The 21,200-nt window shown below is 43.3% G+C and overlaps 1 protein-coding gene across 3 annotated transcripts in view; it reads right to left on the bottom strand.

The window, feature by feature from the left end:
* bnc2 (basonuclin 2) overlaps positions 1-21,200 on the bottom strand; it is a 550,218-nt gene that overhangs the window by 95,729 nt on the left and 433,289 nt on the right. For all 3 annotated transcript variants that reach the window (XM_052020463.1, XM_052020461.1, XM_052020462.1), the window contains exon 4: positions 66-2,017. In XM_052020463.1, the coding sequence (XP_051876423.1) occupies positions 66-2,017 (1,952 nt within the window). The remainder of the gene's footprint in view (positions 1-65; positions 2,018-21,200) is intronic.

The following is a 21,200-nucleotide window of genomic DNA, read 5'->3' as shown; positions in this document are numbered from 1 at the left end:
TGGATGCAGGTAAAGAGATGGTACATAGTTAAATCTATTCAAGCATAAATCAGAAAGGACTATACCTGTCTCTGCTCCTGCGAGATGGGAATGCTGCATTGCAACCTTCCACTGTGCAAACATGCATCTCCTTCAGGTGAACATTCTTGTAGTGTAACTTCACACTGTAGGAGCTTTTAAAGCTCTTCTTGCAGACGTAACAGATCTTGGGGTCAGGGCTGGAGCACAGTTCACTCTCTGGTGAGTATTTCTGGGGACTGCCATATCCCATAGAAGAGGCAAAGCCTTCCTGGAGGGCAGCCATGCTCCCAGCTCCTCCATTATACAAGCCATACTGGCTGATACTATAAAACATGTCATAGGTTGGGTCACTGAACTCCTCCTTTATTTTAATGGTTTGGGGAGGAGGGGAAATGCAGTCTTTGTCTTCATTCTTGCTGCTTGACATTTCTTCCTTATCAAAGATCTCTCTGTGTGTCTGGTCCTCATTTTCTGTGGCATCATCGCACATTTTAGACTCTGAGCCTTCAGACTCATCCTCAAAATCGCGGTCCTGCTCATGATCCTCAGAAGTAATGCTCCCCATCTTTTTATCCTCAAACCCACCAAGGCTTCTCTCATCATCTGCCTTCCTGCTGCTGTGCATGTGAATGGCAGGACTCATACCCTTGTGACCGTTGCCATTGCTCATTTCCTCATCATGAATGTCATTATTGACATGATTCTCATTGACCTGATCCTCTTCATCAAACTCGTCAGCTGCACCAATCACCTCCTTTTCTATCTTGACAGGCATACTTGATTTGCGAGACTTTTTCTTGGGGGCAAGTTCAGCTGCAAGCTCCTGGACAGTGGGTGGGTGCTGCTCAGGGCCACAAGGCTGCTCGAGGCTGGCTACCACTGGCATGATGGGACTGGTAGGGAGTGAGTTCGGTGGACTCACCATTTCACCAGAGGTCAGCAGGCTCCGGTAAAATGGAGGGACAGGCTGCACTGTTTTTAATGAAGGGAACACCAGTGGGCTTTGAAGAACTGGATCCACTGAGGACGAGCTGAAGCCCAGGGATGGCCGTCCAGGAGACGAAAGACTCAAATTTGACTTAATGCTGGATATGACAGGAGTGGCAGCTCCAGATGTGGCTCGAATGAGGTCCTTGTCTCGGTTGTTCCTCAACATTGGCATGTGCAGGCGGGGGTTGGGATTCGCACTATGTCGATTGCGACTCCTCAGGGAACTGAAGACCATGTTGCAGCCTTCAATGGTGCACCTGTGTTTGATCTTCAGATGCACAGCATTGTAGTGGATCTTGAGTGTGCCTTTGTCATAGAAGGTCTTCCCACAGGCATTGCAGACCACTCGGCCTTTCCTTGGGGTCAACCCATTCCTTCGCATCCTCTGAATCTTTGCATTCAGAATGCTGGCTTTGGAGTGGTCAGATTTGACCGGGTCGTTTGCAGGAGCTGGAGTGTGAATTGGGGACATGCTCTTCTGCTCATTCTTGGGTTCAATGTTAATGATGCTGCTGAGTGCATTCCTGCTGCTTGATTGGTCACCTCGAAAAGGTGAAACAGAGACTTCAGACTCACTGCTCTCCACACGCTCATTCTGGATGGGAAGGTTAGGTTCCCTCAGTCTCAGGCTTGGCTGTTCAAGCATGACCCCATTGGGAGGGAGGCCAAGTAGTGGAGCGGACACAGGGTTTATGTACTGGAATGGAAGCAGGAAGGCCAGGCTATTAGGGATGTTTTCAAAATGATGGATGCTGGAAGGGTTGCTGTTTTCGAGATGAGCAAGGAGGCTGGGGCTCCGTGTCCGATTGTTGCCTTCTATAAAAGTCCTGATATCGGAATCTGCTTTGGAAGTCGGCACTGCCACAGCCTGCCCTTCTTTCTCTTGGATGGCCATCAGCTCCACAATGGATTTGGTTTCTCCGAATCTCAGGAACTGCTGGAGGGTAATGATCTCCTCTTCCCGGGACATGATTGCCCAACGGTCCAGCACCTTGCCTGCAGCATCCTTCGGGCCATATCAAGGAAACAACAAAGGCAAAAACAAAAAAAAATCTTATTGATTCCGCATAATTACAGCAGCCTTATTCAGAAGATGCTACAACTGTCCTACTGATGAAACAGAGGCCCAGGAGCAACATGCAAAGATTGTTAATACCATTCGACCCACAGAGCAAACTTTTCTGCCATGCACATGTGGTAATTAGGTTGACTATTAGTGAAACAGACAGAGTTTAATAATGTCAAAGCAAATGCAATGAAAACCACTGGGACTCTATGAAATGAACCAGCTAAGATCCTGCTATTACAAAGACAATGATTTCTTTTAGATGTAGATGTTGAGTATACATCGCTTATTAATATGGAACACTTGCTGTGCAGACCCAAGGTAAGTCTGCATGATAATCCTTACAAGTCTGAGGGTGTGGGAGGGGGTCGTTTGCAAGGAACAACCTTTTCTCTGTTGCTGTACATAAGAGTGAGTGAAGCATGAACTCGTAAGACCACAAAGTAAAATCATAACTTAACAAAATATGTTGTGTTAATATTCCAGGCAAAAAACATGAAGCGACAGAGATGCATTGTGGCAGCAAATCACAGCATGGAGCTTTCATGATTGTCCCAGGACAGTCTGCAGTACACACACGTTAAATCTGGTTTTCATTGGTTGTTGTGGTTAATGTAACACTGGAGTGGACACAGAGATTGCAGGGTCAATCGTGGTGCAGCAGATGACTAGACAGAACTATTCTTCTAAATTAAAGGCAAGCATTAAAAATCTACCTATTGCAGTATGCAGTTCTGTTCCTTTATATCGTCATGCATTTACCAATGAAAAATATATCCTGGACCAAGGATAATTAAAGCTCTTGCGTTTAACTATACATTAAAATGTGTTTCACTGTTTTCATATTACTCATTAGGCTGCTTTGTGCCTTGAGGTAGTGCCAGACACTTGATGTTATACATTAGTTTCACTCTGGATAAATATCGTGTAACATGTTACCAATATCAGTATAGCCTTTCTAAATAACCTTTCTTTCTAATGTAACAGGTCAGTCTTTCTGATTCTGGATTTGAATTTCTTGCTGAATGGTGATTTTCTATTGTTTTCAATCCCAATATTGATCTGGGAAAGGATAAACTGGTCAAATTCTGATCCATCAGGGTGGAAAACTCACTTGAAAGCTCAGCCCTAAGAAGCTGTGATCCTTATGCGTCCCCCAAAGCATTACTCTGATAATAACATGCTTGTACCCACTAATATTTTCCAGGGATCTGTAGTGTCTGTCAGACAGTTTATTGATTCACTGACATCAATACATACAGAAGGAAAACAGAATTAGCATCGCTCTCTATTAAGGCTAAAAGATCTTTAAAATCTGAACATCAGGCAAGTCACAATTGCCTCTTCCTGGATCACATGACCATGCAGCCTCACTTACTCTTTCAGTCCAATTCACTCTTCCAACAAGTTACATTGAAGATCAACCAGAACCAAGTCCAAAAGGTTTAGGGAGATCAATAGTTGGCCTTCATTTCGTCACTCGAATTCAGTTGGAGAAGAGAACCTATGTGGAATGTGAAAGGCTTGTCCAAAACAAGCAGAAGTGCCATGATCCCATAGAACGCAGGTTCTGCCAAATTATAATCTAACTACAGCTTTGCTCTCTTAACCTTTCAACAGCAATAGGAACAGGATTAGGTCACCAGGCCCTTCAAGCCTGTCACACCATTCAATATGATCATAACTGATCTATGCTGGCTTCAACTCCTCTTCTGTGCCTGTTCCCCATAACCCTCAGTTCCTTGATCTTTCAAATATTTATCTATCACTACCTGAAATGTATCTAATGATCTGACCCACAGCGCCCTTGCAGGCAGAAAATTCCAAAGATTCACTACCCTCAGAGAGAAGTAATTTCTACGCACCTCAGTTTTAAATGACTGTCCCATTAGGACAGGTAGCTGGGTGACTGTCAGGAAAGGGAAGGGGTATAGACAGAAAGAGCAGAGCACCTCTGTGGCCGTTCCCATCAACAATAAGAACACCGTTTTCGACACTGCTGGTGGGGACAACCTATCAGGGACAAGTTGCAGCGGTCACGTCTCTGGCACCGAGATGGGACCCTCAGCTCAGAAAGGAAGGAGGGAAAAGAGGAGAGCAGTAGTGATAGGGGATTCAATAGTTAGAGGGACAGATAGTAGGTTCTGTGGGAGAGATCAAGAATCGCGGATGGTCTGTTGCCTCCCTGGTGCCAGGGTCCACGATCCAGGAGGGAGGATGAGCAGCCAGATGTTGTGGTCCACGTAGAGACCAATGACATGGATAGGAAGGAGGAGGAGGTCCTGCAAAGACAGTTTAGAGAACTAGGTGCAAAGTTGAAGGACAGGACCTCGAAGGTTGCAATCTCAAGATTGCTACCCATGCCACGTGCTAGTGAGGCTAGAAATAGGAGGATCATGCAGCTAAATACGTGGCTAAGGAGATGGTGCAGGAGGGAGGGCTTCATGTTTCTGGACAATTGGGCTTTGTTCCAGGGAAGGTGGAACCTGTTCCGACGGGATGGTTTGCACCTGAACTGGAGAGGGACTAACATACTTGCGGGTAGGTTTGCTAGTGCTGCTCCAGGGGGTTTAAACTAGATTTGCAGGGGGAGGGGAACCAGAGTGTTAGAGCAGATAGTGAGGTGGAGGAGGATAAAGGTCACGTGAGGACTGCAGGTATAGACAGAAATCAAAGGTTTGTACGTGATAGAAATGTTCTCAGATGCATCTATTTCAATGCAAGAAGTATTGTAGGTAAGGCAGATGATCTTAGGGTGTGGATTGACACGTGGGATTACGACATTATTGCTATTAGTGAGACTTGGATGCAGGAGGGGCAGGACTGGCAGCTTAATGTTCTGGGTCTCTGTTGTTTCAGATGAGATAGAGGGGGAGGGATGAAAGGGGGAGGAGTGGCATTGCTAGTCAGGGAAAATTTCACAGCTGTGCGTAGCCAGGACAGCCCGGAGGGCTTGTCTACAGAGGCCATATGGGTGGAGCTGAGGAACAGGAAGTGTGTGGCCACACTAATAGGGTTGTATTATAGACCACCCAACAGTCAGAGAGAATTGGAGGAACAAATCTGTAGTGAGATAACAGACCGATGTAAGAAACAGAAAGTTGTAATAGTAGGGGATTTTAACTTTCCACATATTGACTGGGACTCCCACACTGTGAAAGGGCTAGATGGCTTGGAATTTGTCAAATGTGTTCAGGAAAGTTTTCTAAATGAATATATGGTGGTACCAATGAGAGAAAATGCAATACTTGATCTCCTATTAGGGAACCAAACAGGTCAGGTGACAGAAGTATGTGTAGGTGAGCATTTTGGGTCCAGTGACCATAATGTCATTAGTTTCAAGTTAATTATGGATAAGGACAGGTCTGGTCCTTGAGTTGAGGTTCTAAATTGGAGAAAGGCCAATTTTGTGGAAATGAGAAAGGATCTAGGAAGAGTGGATTGGGATAAGTTGTTTTCTGGCAAGGATGTGTTCAGTAAGTGGAAGGCCTTCAAAGGTGAAATTTTGAGTGCAGAGTTTGCATGTTCCTGCCAGGATTAAAGGCAAAGTTAACAAGCATAGGGAACCTTGGTTTTCAAGAGATATTGGCGATCTGGTTAAGAAAAAGAGAGAGGTGTCTAGCAGGTATAGGCAACTAGGAACAAATGAGGTACTTGAAGAGAAGAGAAAAAGTAAGAAAATACTAAAAAAGGAAATCAGGAAGGCAAAAAGAAGACATGAGGTTGCTTTGGCAGATAATGTGAAGGTAAACCTGAAGGGTTTCTACAAGTATATTAAGAGTAAAAGGATAGTAAGGGACAAAATTGGTCCCCTAGAAGATCAGAGTGGTCGGCTATGTGTGGAGCCTCAGGAGATGGGGGAGATCTTAAACAGTTTTTTTGCATCAGTATTTACTCAGGAAACTGGCATAGTGTTTAAGGAAGGAAGAGAAACAAGCAATAGAGTCATGGAACATATGGAGATTAAAGAGGAGGAGATGCTTGCAGCCTTACAGTGAATAAAGGTAGATAAATCCCCCAGGCCTGATAAGATATTTCCTCAGACATTGAGAGAGACTAGTATAGAAATTGAAGGGGCCCTGGCAGACATATTTAAAATGTCCTTAGCCAGGGGTGCAGTGCCAGAGGACTGGAGGGTAGCTCATGTTGTTCCGTTGTTTAAAAAAGGGTCTAAAAGTAAACCAGGTAATTACAGGCCAGTGAGCCTGACATCTGTAGTAGGTAAATTATTGGAAGGTGTTCTGAGAGATCAGATATACAAGTATTTGGATAGCCAAGGGCTGATTAAGGATAGTCAGCATGGCTTTGTGCGTGGTAGATCATGTTTAACGAATCTCGTAGAGATTTTTGAGGAGGCTACCAAGAAAGTAGATGAAGGAAAGGCTGTGGATGTTGTCTACATGGACTTTAGTAAGGCCTTTGACAAGGTCCCATATGGGAGGTTAGTTCAGAAGGTTCAGACACTAGGTATCCATGGAGAGGTTGTAAACTGGATTTGAAATTGGCTGTGTGGTAGAAGAAAGAGAGTGGTAGTAGATGATTGTTCCTCAGACTGGAGGCCTGTGACTAGTGGTGTGCCTCAGGGATCTGTGCTGGGGCCATTGTTGTTTGTTGTCTATATCAATGATCTAGGTGATAATGTGGTAGATTGGATCAGCAAGTTTGCTGATGACACTAAGATTGGAGGCGTAGTGGACAGCAAGGAAGGCTTTCAAAGCTTGCAGAGGTATCTGAACCAACTGGTAAAAATGGGCCAGAAAATGGCAGATGGAATTTAATGCAGACAAGTGTGAGGTGTTGCATTTTGGAAGGACAAATCAAGGTAGGACATGCACAGTAAATGGTCGGGCACTGAGGAGTGCGGAGGAACAAAGGAATCTGGGAGTTCAGATACATAATTCCCTGAAAGTGGCGTCGCAGGTAGACAGGGTTGTAAAGAAAGCTTTTGGCATCCCGGCATTCATAAATGGAAGTATTGAGTATAGGAGTTGGGATGTTATGGTGAGGTTGTATAAGACATTGGTGAGGCCAAATTTGGAGTATTGTGTGCAGTTCTGGTCACCTAACTATAGGAAGGATATCAGTAAGATTGAAAGAGTGCAGAGGAGATTTACCAGAATGTTGCCGGGTCTTCAGGAGTTGAGTTACAGGGAAAGATTGAACAGGTTAGGACTTTATTCTTTGGAGTGCAGAAGAATGAGGGGAGATTTGATAGAGGTTTACAAAATTATTAGGGGTATAGACAGAGTTAATGCGAGTAGGCTCTTTCCACCTAGATTAGGAGAGATAAGTACAAGAGGACATGGCTTCAGGGTGAAAGGGGAAAGGTTTAGGGGGAACATTAGGGGGAAGTTCTTCACTCAAAGAGTAGTGGGAGTGTGGAACGGGCTGCCATCTGATGTAGTAAATGCGGGCTCACTCTTAAGTTTTAAGAATAAATTGGATTGATACATGAACGGGAGAGGTCTGGAGGGTTATGGACTGGGAACAGGTAAATGAGACTAGCGGAATGACGTTTCGGCACAGACTAGAAGGGCCGAATGGCCTGCTTTCTGTGCTGTAGTGTTCTATGGTTCTATTATTTTGTAGCTATGACTTCTTGTCCGTGACTGTCCTAGTAGTGAAAACATCTCAGTATCTACCCTATCAAGCCCCCATTAGGATCTTATATGTTCTTCCGAACTCAAAGGAGTTCAGACCCAAAAGGTCAAGACCCTCTTGATAGGACAATCCTTTCATCCCAGGAATTAGCTTTTAGACTGCTTCCAATGCTGATTTACCAAAATGGTGCATGGTGTTCCAGGTGTGGTCTTGCCAACTACAATAAAACTTTCTTAAACTCCAACCCCTTCACATTAAAGTCCAACATGTTGTTTACCTTCTTGTTGGACCTGCCTGCTAACCTTTTGTGACTCAGGCACTAGAACACCTAAATCTCTCTGAACTTCACTCATTTGCAGTCTCTCCCCAGTTAGAGAATAATCCGCCTTTTGATTCATCATACCGAAGGGCATGATCTCACGCTTCCCCACATTAAACTCCATTTGCCAAGTTTTTGCCAATCACTCAATCTATCTATATCCCATTGCAGAATCACAATGTCCTCATCACAACATGCCCTTCCGCCTATTTTTGTATAATCAACAAACTTGGAAACCATATATTTTGTTCCCTCCTCCAGGTCATTAACGTAAATAGTAATTAATTGAGGGTGAAGAATCGATCCTTGAGGTACTCCACTAGTTACATCCATGCAGCCTGAATAGGAGCCATTTATTCCAGTTCTTTGTTTTCTATGTGACAGCCTGTTTTCAATCCAACACGGAGGAAATTAGTTTAGGCAGTGTTGTTTTACACAGGAACATAGACAGCAAACCTGATCAGCGAGATCAGATGAAATCACACAACTTTGGAGTCAGAGGGTCATAGAATCACACAGCACAGAAACAGGCCCCTCAGCTCACCATGTCCATGCTGACCATCAAGTACTCGTCTAAACCTGCACTTGGTTGGTAGCCTTCTGTGCCCTGACAGTTCAAGTACTTGCCTGGATATTTCTTAAATGGTTTAAGAGTACCTGCCTGTACTACCCCCTCAGACAGTATCTTCCGGTTCCCTCTCTCCCTTGGGTAAAAATTCTTCCTCAGATACCCTCTAAACATCCTATCCCTTCCCTTAAACCAACACCCTCTACTTTTATACACTTCTGCAATGGAGAAAACTTTCTACCTACTCTATCTATATCCTTTGAAGTGTTGTACACCTCTATCAAGTCTGTTCCACACCAAGAAAAACAACTCTCACTCCATCCATTCTGTTCTCATCACAGTGAACTGTGCCCTCTCCAACAAAATCATGTCGTTCCTATAGTATGATGACCAGAACTGCACACAGTATTCTAGCTGTGGCCTAATGCTTTTTTATGTAGTTTTACCCCCATTTTTAGCTCTCTATATCTGTTTCTCTTTTGAATAACTCCTGGTTGTCCATGCAGATCTACCTGCAAGTAGCAGCTTCCAGTCTACTTTTACCAAGTGCACATGATTTTGAAATTGGCTTTCCCCCAATACAGGACTTTAATTTCTGAATCATCCTTATTCCTCATCAGAACTACCTTGAACAGATTTATGGTCCATATCTCCAATACGTAAGCGTTGAATCCACACCCAATGGTCAGAAATGAAGGCCTGTAAACCAGCTACTGCACACTAGGATTGCCAATCCTCCAGCGCTCCCCACTAATTAAGGACTAACTCATGAAAAAACTCAGAAGACAATTAAAAATCAATTGTGGTCTTTAGAAATATTCTTTGAAAACTTGGGTTCGTTGTATTCAATGGACTGAAGGAACAAACAAGAATTTTCCAATCAGCGAAGAAAGGCTTTGTTGGCTTTCTTACTTATCGTGGATAGACAATGATGGACAGTTAGCAACCAACAACAGTAATATAGTTGAAAGGCTGGAGGTCAGCAGAGGAGATTCACCAGGATGTTGCCAGAGATGCAATGTTTCAGTTATGAAGAGACTGGATAGGCTGGGTTTGTTTCCTTGGAGTGGACAACTTCTTATTTGACAAATTTTTTGGTTTCTCTCATCAGTGCAGTAGCAGAAATAATGGATACCATACTGGCTTCTCTATATCATTCCAGTTGCCTCATGGCTTCAGCTGGTTAGAACTCCAAAAAATTGTGCAGCACAGACAGAGGGAACTCTAGCCATTGTGCCTCCCATCATCTTGAAGGAGTTGTCTGACTTAGTCCCTTTCCCTATAACCTGGGATTGAGTTCTCTTTAACGACACCTTTCCAGCTAGAACCCCTTGGACTTCCCTTTCAGGAAGTGCATCTACATCCTCAAATGTTTCCCGGAGAAATATAACCTCTTAATTTTTCCTCTACTTCTTTATGATAAATCTAACTATCAGCCACAGGAAACAGATTGCTCTGCTCGGTCTACTATTATCCGCTCATAATTCTGAACAGCTCTATTCAGTCTTCCCCTAGCCTTCTACACTTGAAGGAGAACAAGGTTATGGTTATAGGTTTGCCAGGAACATACTGCAAATTACTATTGGGAGGAATTTGGTTGTGGTGGGGTGGAGAGTTGATAAATTTTGCTTTGATCATTACTTTAAGCTTTTCCCTTCCTTCTATATTCACATGGCATTAACAGACTGCCCTAAAGGACAACCTCTTGGATGCAATACATCAACCTGAGGTCTGATTTTGATACAAAATTGTGGACCAAGATCACAGACAGCCAGCAGCTTGTTATGATTATCCTCAAGCTTGTATGTTGATCTGAGGCTGGTGAGAACTGACATTAAATAAGCTTGCATAAATCCATGAAAGATGGTTCCCCTCCAAGGGCTGATGTCCACACGATCCAATAATACTGAGGCAGCTCAGAAAACTGTTTTCAATTTCTGCATGCCATTTCAAAAATTCATCTTTAAGTAATTTCCTGGCTTAGATTCCAGAACAGCTTTTAAATGTACTGACCCGATCCTGTTCAACACAAACAGGCATATAAACACAGAGCAGTAAATGGGTTGCAATAAATAGATTGACATGTGCATGGTGCACTCTTAGCCTGCAGTACATACAGATTGCACAGTAAAGACTAACAGTTCCAGTCCTTCAGGCTGGAGGTCAAATTTGGTTATGTTACAGATCTGAAATGTTTGCATAGTGTCACACAATCTGGGCTTATTTTCCACATGTCCACATTCAGATAAACAGAGCTGTTCACCTTCTCAAGTATAAGTCAAATTCAGAAAGACTGTATTTCCCTGCCACAGGGAGTAGTTCAGGTCAAGAACAGAGAAGTATTTAAGGGGAAGCTAGATAAACGCACAAGGGAGAATGAATAGGAGGCTAATGACAGGGAGTAGTGAAGGTATGGGAGGATCTTAGGTGGTGCTGGGACTCTGGCACAGACTTTTTGGGCTGACTGGCCTGTTTCTGGGCCCTAAAATTCTCTTAAGCTCCATCTTGCACAGTGTAGCTGTGAGAAGCACCCTTAGGGTGTGAATGGGCTCCAGTTCAAAGTACTCTGAGATTTATTTCTGTAGCAGAGTTTGTAGAGACACAAGAGAGTCGTGGTGGTGAAGAGGAAGAATGGGATTTAGTGCACAGAGAGCACAGGATAGGGATTCAAAGCCTGGAAGCCTTTGCTTCCTGATTGGAATATTTCAGGGAAGTAACTGGAGAAGTGTTTGGGACACTCTCTTGCAACAAATTTTTTGGAATGCTCTTTGCTGCAATGAATACATTGTCTGTCTTTCCCATACATGTCTCCACGTTATGCAATAATTCCCCATTGGCTGGGAAGCTGGTCAGGAAGGAATGCAAAAATCCCACCTATGGATGACAGCAATGTAACCATTCAGTGAGAAACAAGAACAAGGAATGCATAGCAACTCTGAGCTGCAGCATTCTGTCCAGCAAGTGCCTGGGCAGGAATTGAAGAAAGTCAACAAATGAAGGCAGACACACTCAAAGATCACTGTAATCTTGAACTGGTTCTTTTCATTAAGGCACTGCAGAATAAAGGTGAAATAATTAAAGCACAGATCCATACCTTCATTGGTTTAAAAAGAATGAAAGATTTACATTGCTATTGCATTGTGTATGACCTCAGTACAGCCGAAGTATCTTCGGCTCACAATAACAATACTATTGCAATCATCTTTTTCAGATGTTGGTTGGGCTGAACAGTGATCAAGACTCCAAGAGATAAAGATGCCCTCTCAACTTTTGCTTCACCTGTGAAAACAGACACAGCCTCAGCTTTATGCCACTTCTGAAAGACAGAAACTCAAGTAGTGCTTCACTGCCTCAATATTGACCAGCCAACAGCACTGACCCTTAGTCAGTGCAGTTATCCCACTATATGGCCCCTCCATCAACATAGCACTCCCTCAGTATTGCTGCTTCAACATCAACACTCCCTCATTTTCCGGCCCTCCAGCAATGCAGGGAGGAGTCAGCCTAGACTTTTGTGCAAAAATGTGCCTTGAACCCATCACCATTCGACTCAAGGGTAAAAGAGTGACCAATTGAGCAATGGCTGATCTACAGTGCAGTATCTCAGTGAAGTGCAAAATGCATTTTGTAAGTGCATGAAGATAGGAGGAGGTGCGTGTCAGTAAGTGATGATACCAAGTTCTGATTCAAAATGTAAGGAAAGACAAGGTAGTATATGGACTCTCACTGCATAAACCTACCAGATTACAAAATATTTAGATTAAACAGACTCACAAAGGTTGTCAATTACAGACAAGGCACAGCCATGCAAACTCCCAGAACTGAAGAATATTAACCCATGTGACAGTGATAGAAATAATCTGGACTAAACATACCACAAGTTTAGGCCAGAAACATATTTGCTCAGGATGCCTATCATTAGTGCATTCTTCACCAACCTTGAGGATAACCTCCCTTGCAGTGGCTGACATTGAGGCAACATTTATGATTGGCATCAGGCCCTGTGCTTGGGCATGTTGCAATAACTTAGTGCGAAAATTGGCAGTGCTGATCTCATTTGCACCTACTTCCTCTCACTGTCATTATAGGCACAGCTTCATTAAGCACAATGCCCTGAAATCTGGTCAGCAAACACCCACTTGTATATTCTTGTTTAATTTGCTTGTCATCTTTGGAGATCAACCAGCTGCTTTGACAACATAGTGGGTATATTTGTTAATGACTATTGATGCTGTGACTTTTACATTACAAAGATAATAGGTGATTGCTAGAACAAAAACTAAAGCATGCACTCAAACTGTTTTAAAGACAGAAGCACGCACCAGAAATACTGACAAGCTTTCATTTCAAACAATAGCATTATCAACAGAACACAGAATTAAACTAATTCCCATTTTAGTTTTCCATGTATGCCATTGATAGAAATTATATTTATTGTCCTTATTCTGCTTGCAAATTGCACCTCTTATATTTCAAATCCCTGAAGCTCTTTTCCACTTGTAGTAGATTATGGAAGATAGATGCAAATCTACTCAACGCCCACTCAGAAAAAACAGTTGAGGGCAAAGTAACTATGGGTTTAAAGCTTTACTGGCCATTAACAGTGAGTTAATCACAATTAATCCACTCTCATCTGCAATGGCATGAGATAATCTACAGGAGAAGTCATGACGAAATGCATATCCACTGGCAAGACAGTTGGGTCCATGAATATACAGAACATACCAAAGTCAGATCCATAGACATTTATTAAGCCAAGCTTGTGGAATGTGGTATAGTGATTCTCCCCTAAAGCTAGTTCCAAAATAGCATGAAAATTTAACTATGGATCAGAGTATTGTACCTATACATCACAGTGAAATTCTTAAACCTGCAATCCACAATCAGAAATCAAGTGTGTCTTGATATGCAAAGTGTTTCAATGGTTAATTTTATTGCTTTATGTCTGGTGGTGAAATGAAACTCCTTCACCCTGTTACAGCTTTCAGTAGATAGTGACATTGCACTCTGACCCGTGAAACAAAACAGCCACTGACTCAACCTCCTGGCCATATGACAAGAGGGCAAATGTCACTGGACAAACATTTTTGACCAATCCATACCCAGAGATGCAACTTGGTTGAATGAATCCACCATGAGCATTTATTTTAAACACAATGATATAACCACGGTAAATTCAAATCATTCATAAAGAAATGAGGCAATGAGTCTTGAAAATGGCCATTCTTTGATAATCCAAATGAAACATATGAATGAAAGACATCTGGCAACACTGTTGCATCATATATTTTAAAAGGTATGTGCGTAGATGCTGATAACTTTCCTGCAGAAATGTGAGACAAACTCTGAAGTTCTCTTATTTGCATAATTTATTCACTATTTGATTCTCAGTGCTTCGTAACAATTTATTTATTCATGTATGGAATTTATTCTATTTCTAAGCAAGACCTTTTACTAAATCACATGGCTTCTGTCAGCGAGTTTCCTGAACCCTTGAGATCATGGAATAGATTCTCTCCTTAAACTTGGACCAGAAGGTATTGTGCAGAGAGAGGAAGCCAGTAGTGATTGGACTGATGAAGTGAAGTGTTCTTAATCCTTAATGCAGAGAGAACCAGGAAGGGTCTAACAAAAAGCTTGAACGTATTGGATAGGATTATCTACATACCCATCAGACTGAGGATGACATTGATGTGATTTGAGCTAGATAATCTCAGCAGCTGGGGATCTTCAATTAGCCTGCAATGACATTGGGCTAGTGAGAGGGGAATAAAATAATCAGTCAACAATTTTTGCTCCTGACCACATTCTGAGACTCGGACAATAAGATGTGCAAGTGGACATTTGGTAAGGTAGACATCAACTCCCATCTACAACTCCTTCCTTGCCTTTCTCTATATGCCCACCTAACATTGCAGTTGACTTTCCGATGATAGGTCATGGGCCAGAAAAGTTAATTGTGCTTCTCTCACCACAGAGGCTGCTCAACTGCAGTGTGTACCATTGCATTGTGACAGGATCAGTCTTTGGGGGACAATGCTGTAAAATCATGGATTACTGACCTACAATAGTTGAAAATAAATCATGTGTGTTACACTGCAAGAAGAAAATTATATATTAGCTATGCTTCAAAAATGTATGCTGACACCTAACTTTGGGTCTTTAGCTCTTAAGAAGGTCCTTCTTCATCATAATACTACAATTTATAGAAACACAGAAAAAAGGAGCACAAGTAGGCCTTTCAGCCGTTCGAGCCTGTTCTGCCATTCAATACAATCATGGTTGATGCTTTATAGAACCATAGAACCATAGAACAATATAGCACAATACAGGCCCTTCGGCCCACCATGTTGTGCCAACTTTTAAACCAGGCCAAAGACTATCTAACCCCTTCCTCCCACATATCCCTCTATTTTAAATTTCTCCATATGCTTATCTAACAATCTCTTGAACTTGACCAACGTATCAGCCTCCACCACCACCCCAGGCAGCGCATTCCATGCACCAACCACTCTCTGGGTGAAAAACCTCCCTCTAACATCTCCCTTGAACTTCCCACCCATTACCTTTATGCCATGTCCTCTTGTATTGAGCAATGTTGCCCTGGGAAAGAGGCGCTGGCTGTCCACTCTATCTATTTCTCTTAATATTTTGTATACCTCTATCATGTCTCCCCTCATTCTCCTTCTCTCCAATGAGTAAAGCTCCAGCTTCTTTAGTCTCTCCTCATAATCCATACTCTCTAATCCAGACAGCATCCTGGTAAATCTCCTCTGCACCCTTTCCAACGCCTCCACGTCCTTCCTATAATGAGGCGACCAGAACTGGACACAGTACTTTAAGTGTGGTCTAACCAGAGTTTTATAGAGCTGCATCGTTACCTTGAGGCTCTTAAACTCGATCCCACGACTTATGAAAGCTAACATCCCATAAACTTTCTTAATTACTCTATCCACCTGTGATACAACTTTCAGTGATCTGTGGATATGAACCCCCAGATCCCTCTGCTCCTCCACACTCCCCAGAATTCTGCCATTAACCTTGTGCTCCGCCTTGGAGTTTGCTCTTCCAAAGTGTACCGCCTCACACTTCTCCAGATTGAACTCCATCTGCCACTTCTCAGCCCAGCTCTGCATCCTATCAATATCCCTCCGTAGGCTTCAACAGCCCTCCACACAATCCACAACACCACCGATCTTTGTGTTGTCTGCAAACTTGCTAACCCACCCTTCCACCCCCTCATCCAAGTCATTAATAAATATCACGAAAAGTAGAGGTCCCAGAATTAATCCCTGCAGGACACCACTAGTCACAGCCCTCCAATCTGAATGCACTCCCTCCATCACAAACCTCTGCTTTCTACGGGCAAGCCAATTCAGAATCCACATGGCCAAGCCTCCCTGGATCCCTTGCCCTCTGACTTTCTGAAGAAGCCTACCATGTGGAACCTTGTCAAACGCCTTAGGAAAATCCATGTAGACCACATCTACTGCACTACCCTCATCAATCTTCCTGGTCACCTCCTCAAAGAACCCTATCAGGCTTGTGAGGCAAGATCTTCCCTTCACAAAGCCATGCTGGCTGTCCCTAATTAGTCCATGATTCTCTAAATGCTCATAGATCCTATCTCTTAGAATCCTTTCTAACATCTTGCCCACCACAGACGTAAGGCTCACTGGTCTGTAATTCCCTGGACCATCCCTACTACCTTTTTTGAATAATGGGACAACATTTGTTACCCTCCAATCCTCCGGTACCATTCCTGTGGACAACGAGGATTCAAAGATCCTAGCCAACGGTTCAGCAATCTCCTCCCTCGCCTTGCGAAGCAGCCTGGGGAATATTCCGTCAGGCCCCGGGGACTTATCCGTCCTAATATTTTCTAACAGCTCCAATACATCCTCTCTCTTGATATCTATATGCTCTAGAACATTAACCTTACCAACACTGTCCTCAGCGTCATCAAGACCCCTCTCCTTGGTGAATACTGAAGAGAAGTATTCATTGAGAACCTCACCCACTTCCACAGCTTCCAGGCACATCTTCCCAGCTTTGCCTCTAATCCAACCTACCTTTACTCCCGTGATCCTTCTGTTCTTCACGAATGAGAAAAAAGCCTTGGAATTCTCCTTAACCCTACTCGCCAAAGCCTTTTCATGTCCCCTTCTTGCTCTCCTCAGCCCCTTCATAAGTTCTTTCCTTGCTACTCTATATTCCTCACGAGCCCTATCTGATCCTTGCTGCTTACACCTTATATATGCTGCCTTCTTCTTCCTAACTAGTTGTTCCATCTCTCGTCAGCCATGGTTCCTTCACCCTGCCATTCTTTCTCTGCCTCACTGGGACAAATTTATCCCTAACATCCTGCAAACATCGACCACATCTCCATAGTACATTTCCCTTCAAAAATGTCATCCCAATTTACACTCTCAAGTTCTAGCCTTATAGCCTCATAATTTGCCTTTCCCCAATTAAATATCTTCCCGTCCTCTTTGCTCCATGACAATGCTAAAGGTTATGGAGCAATGGTCACTGTCCCCCAAATGCGCACCCATCGAGAGATCTGTCACCTGACCCGGTTCATTACCTAAAACTAGATCTAATATGGCATTCCCTCTAGTCGGCCTGTCAACATACTGTGACAGGAATCCGTCCTGGACACATTTAGCAAACTCTGCCCCGTCTAAACCTTTGGCACTAAGTAGGTGCCAATCAATATTTAGGAAGTTGAAGTCTCCCATGATAACAACCTAGTTATTTTTGCCTCTTTCCAAAATCTGTCTCCCAATCTGCTCCTCAGTATCCCTGCTGCTACTGGGGGGCCTATAGAATACTCCCAGTAGAGTAACTGCTCCTTTCTTGTTCCTAACTTCCACCCATACTGACTCTAGAGAGGATCCTTCTACATTATCCACCATTTATGCAGCTGTAATAGTGTCCCTGATCAGCATCGCCACCCCTCCTCCTCTTCTCCCCCCATCCCCCCATCCCTTTTAAAACACTGAAAACCAGGAATATTCAATATCCATTCCTGCCCCGGTGACAGCCAAGTGTCTGCAAGAGCCACAATATCGTAGTCCCATGTACTTATCCAAGCTCTCAGTTCATCTCCCTTATTCCTGATACTTCTTGCATTTACGTAAATGCACTTTAGCCCATCCACCTTTCTATTATACCCTGTACTCTGCTTCTCCTTCCTCAAAGCCTCTCTGCCTGTTAGATCTGACGTTTCCCTATCCACTTCTTCCTCTGACCTACCCTTCTGGTTCCCATCCCCCTCACAAACTAGTTTAAACCCTCCTGAACCACCCTAGCAAACCTGCCTGCAAGGATTATCTCAACACTGCTCTTTCCCAATATGCCTTGATGCTTTAAGTGTCAAAATATCTAATTAAGTCCTTTTTAAATATATTCAGTGACCTGACCTTCACAGCCCTCTGTGGTAGAGAATTCCATAGGTTCACAACCAGTAGGAGTAAATGGAACTAAAGGGATTGCTTCCATGAGAGCCAGAATGGATCTGATGGTTAATTAGCCTCCTTCTGAGTTGTTATAGCTTGAGGTAAATAATAAAGAAATTTATCATCTCCATCCTAAATATTTTACCCTGCATTTTGAGACAGTGACACCTTATTTTAGACCATCACTCAGGGGAAGCATTGTTCTTGTACTCAGTCTGTCAGGCCCTGTCAGTACTTTTTACAGTTCAACGAGATCTCCTCTAATTCTTCTAAGTTCATGAATACAGGCCTACTCAGCCCAATTGTCTCATCATATGACAATCCCATCATCCCAGGAATCAGTTTGGTGAACCTTTATTGGACCCCACTCTACGGGAAGTATCTCATTTCTTAAGTAAGGACACCAAACTGCATATTCATACTCTCTCTACAAAATTAATCAACTTAAACCTGGCGAATGAGAGTGTCAGAACTAAACAGAATGATAGTTAAAAGCAGTAAAGCAAAGATACAAGAGGGATGAAAAAAAAGGAAAATTAAAGAAACATAAGAGGAGCCTTGGCCAGATAATATGGAAAAAAATCAAATGTCTGACCACAGCCAAGAAACTGTTCCGACCAGTGTGAACTAGGCACAGTACATCTGAGGCATGGATGATATTGGAGTACATTTCAGTGAAACCATAGTTTCCATCCAAGGACCATGAGGGAAATTAAGGAACTAATATCTTAGGACGGCACGGTAGCATAGTGCCTAGCAAAATGCTTTACAGCGCCAGCGACCCAGGTTCAAATCCGGCCACTGTCCTGTAAGGAGTTTGTACGTTCTCCCCGTGTCTGTGTGGGTTTCCTCTGGGTGCTCTGGTTTCCTCCCACATTCCAAAGATGTACAGGTTAGGAAGTTATGGGCATGCTATGTTAGCGCCAGAAGCGTGGCGACACTTGCAGGCTGCCCCCCAAAATCACTACGCAAAAGATGTATTTCACTGTGTGTTTCGATGTACATGTGACTAATAAAGATCTTATCTTATCTTGACAATTTTTCAAAGTTGATTAGAAAGTAACTTTGTTGCAGACTCTCACAGGGTGACATAGAAAATCCCCTTCCAAATAGAAGGGATTTCAGGAACCATCACATCAGGTGATGTAAACTGACAAAGTTGTAAAACAGAAGAGAATTATTAATTGCACAGAGAATCATAAGTCAAACAGATCAACAAAATAAACCTGCTTAAATTATATCATTCTTGTTCAATGTAATGGGATTGTTTTAAAACATGATGTAGACCACAGTTCAGGGAAATGCACATAGGCCTGCTTCTATTTATTATATGCACAAACAATCTGTATTATAATTGTGGTGGTGAGAGTGGGGGGGGGGGGGTGGTGAGGGGGAACAATGCCAGGAATTTGCTGAAGACATTGTGAGAAAGATAGTGGAAGGTTGAGGCAAGTCAGAGATAAGCCCAGAGCTCGGATGGATGTGGATGTCAAGATAGAAATAGGTAAATTATGCCATTTCTATGATAAGAATATAATTTCATTTGGTTAATAGAGGAGCTGTGGGATCTCACTGAGTTGACAGGCAAAAACAACTTCTGTGGCATCTTTAACATTGTAAAAAATTCCAAGCTGCTTCACAGGACCAATAATCAAACAAAACTTAACACCGAGCCACATAAGGAAACATTGGGACAGATGACTAAAAGCTTAGTGAATAAGGTAGGTTTCAAAGACATCTTAAAGGAAGAGAGAATGGGGAGAGAGAGGTTTCGAGAGAAGTCCAGAGCTTCAGTCTCAGCAGCTGACTGCACAGCAGCTAATGGCAAAGCAAATAAAATCAAGGACAATCAGGAGGCCAGAAATGGTGGAGAGCAGAGATCTCAGAGGGTCATATGGCACTGGAGATTACAGAGATAGGGAGGAATGAAGGCATGGAGGGATTTGAAAATAAGGACAAGGATTTTAATTCTGAGATATTAGCCGATTGCAAACTATAGTGGGTTGGAGAGATAAGCTCATAAAATCAACAAACAGAACCTCGAGTCCAGAAGCATAAAGTAAAAGTAGAGTCTAATTTAGTATGACCTAGGGTTTAGGATAAGGGGGAAAAGATTCAGAGAGCATCTGAGAGGAGGCTTTCTCACCCAAAGAGTGATGAGTAGCTGGAATGCACTGCCTGAGAGAGTGGTTGAAGTGGGGTCACTGATGGCATTTAAGAAGTCTCTCGATTAGCACTTGAATTGCTTAGGCTCTGGAGGGTATGGGCCAAGTGCAGGAAGGTGGGATTAATGCAGATGTGTGCCCACCGTCAAAGTGGATGTGGTGGGCCTGCCTCCAGGTTGTATATCTCTGTGATTCTTTGACTATCGCCTCGGATGGGCCACAGCTTGCGGTTTAGGTAACCTATTTTAGGAAAGATATGAAAGAAACCAAAAGGTTGATTCAGTGTGATGACGCCAATGGTGAGTGATAGTCAAAGAGTCACAGAGACCTGGAGGCAGGCCCACCACGTCCACGTCGATGGTGGGCATACACCCACACTAATCCCACCTCCCTGCACTTGGCCCATACCCTCCAGTGCCTAAGCAATTCAAGTGCTAATCGAGAGACTTCTTAAATGCCGTCAGTGACCCCGCTTCAACCACTCTCTCAGGCAGTGCATTCCAGCTACTCATCACTCTTTGGGTGAAAAAGGCCTTTCTCAGATGTCCTCTGAATCTTTTCCCCCTTATTCTAAATCTATGTCCTCTTATCGTGGGGAAATGTTTCCTGCGGTCTATCCTATCTATACATCTCCTGCGGCCCCCTGATGTCCTTCCTTTGGTGCTGCAACATTCACAGTAGCATGGCTGATAGTAAAAGGATGACAGTTCCACAGAGGCTTTCATGCCCTTTCATTAAGGTCCTGGCTTGGGAAATGAGACAGTTAATTTGTGAACAGTAAGCTCCAACAAACAGCAACATGATAAAATCATGATAATCTGGTGTTGTTTAAGGAGTAAATATTGGTCAGGACACCAGGGAGAACCTGGCCTTCTTTGAAATGGTTCCTAGGGATCTTTTAATCTGTCTGAGTGAGTAGATGGGACCTTGGTTTAAGGTCTAACCTGAAAGTCAACACTTTCAATGGTGCAGCACTCCCTCTATGCTGTGTTGGATGTGTCAGCCTGCA

Source organism: Pristis pectinata, chromosome 7, assembly GCF_009764475.1.
Source record: "Pristis pectinata isolate sPriPec2 chromosome 7, sPriPec2.1.pri, whole genome shotgun sequence".
In the NCBI taxonomy this organism is placed as follows: domain Eukaryota; kingdom Metazoa; phylum Chordata; class Chondrichthyes; order Rhinopristiformes; family Pristidae; genus Pristis; species Pristis pectinata.
The sequence above is the reverse complement of the archived record's forward strand: the minus strand, read 5'-3'. Positions and strand labels throughout refer to the sequence as shown.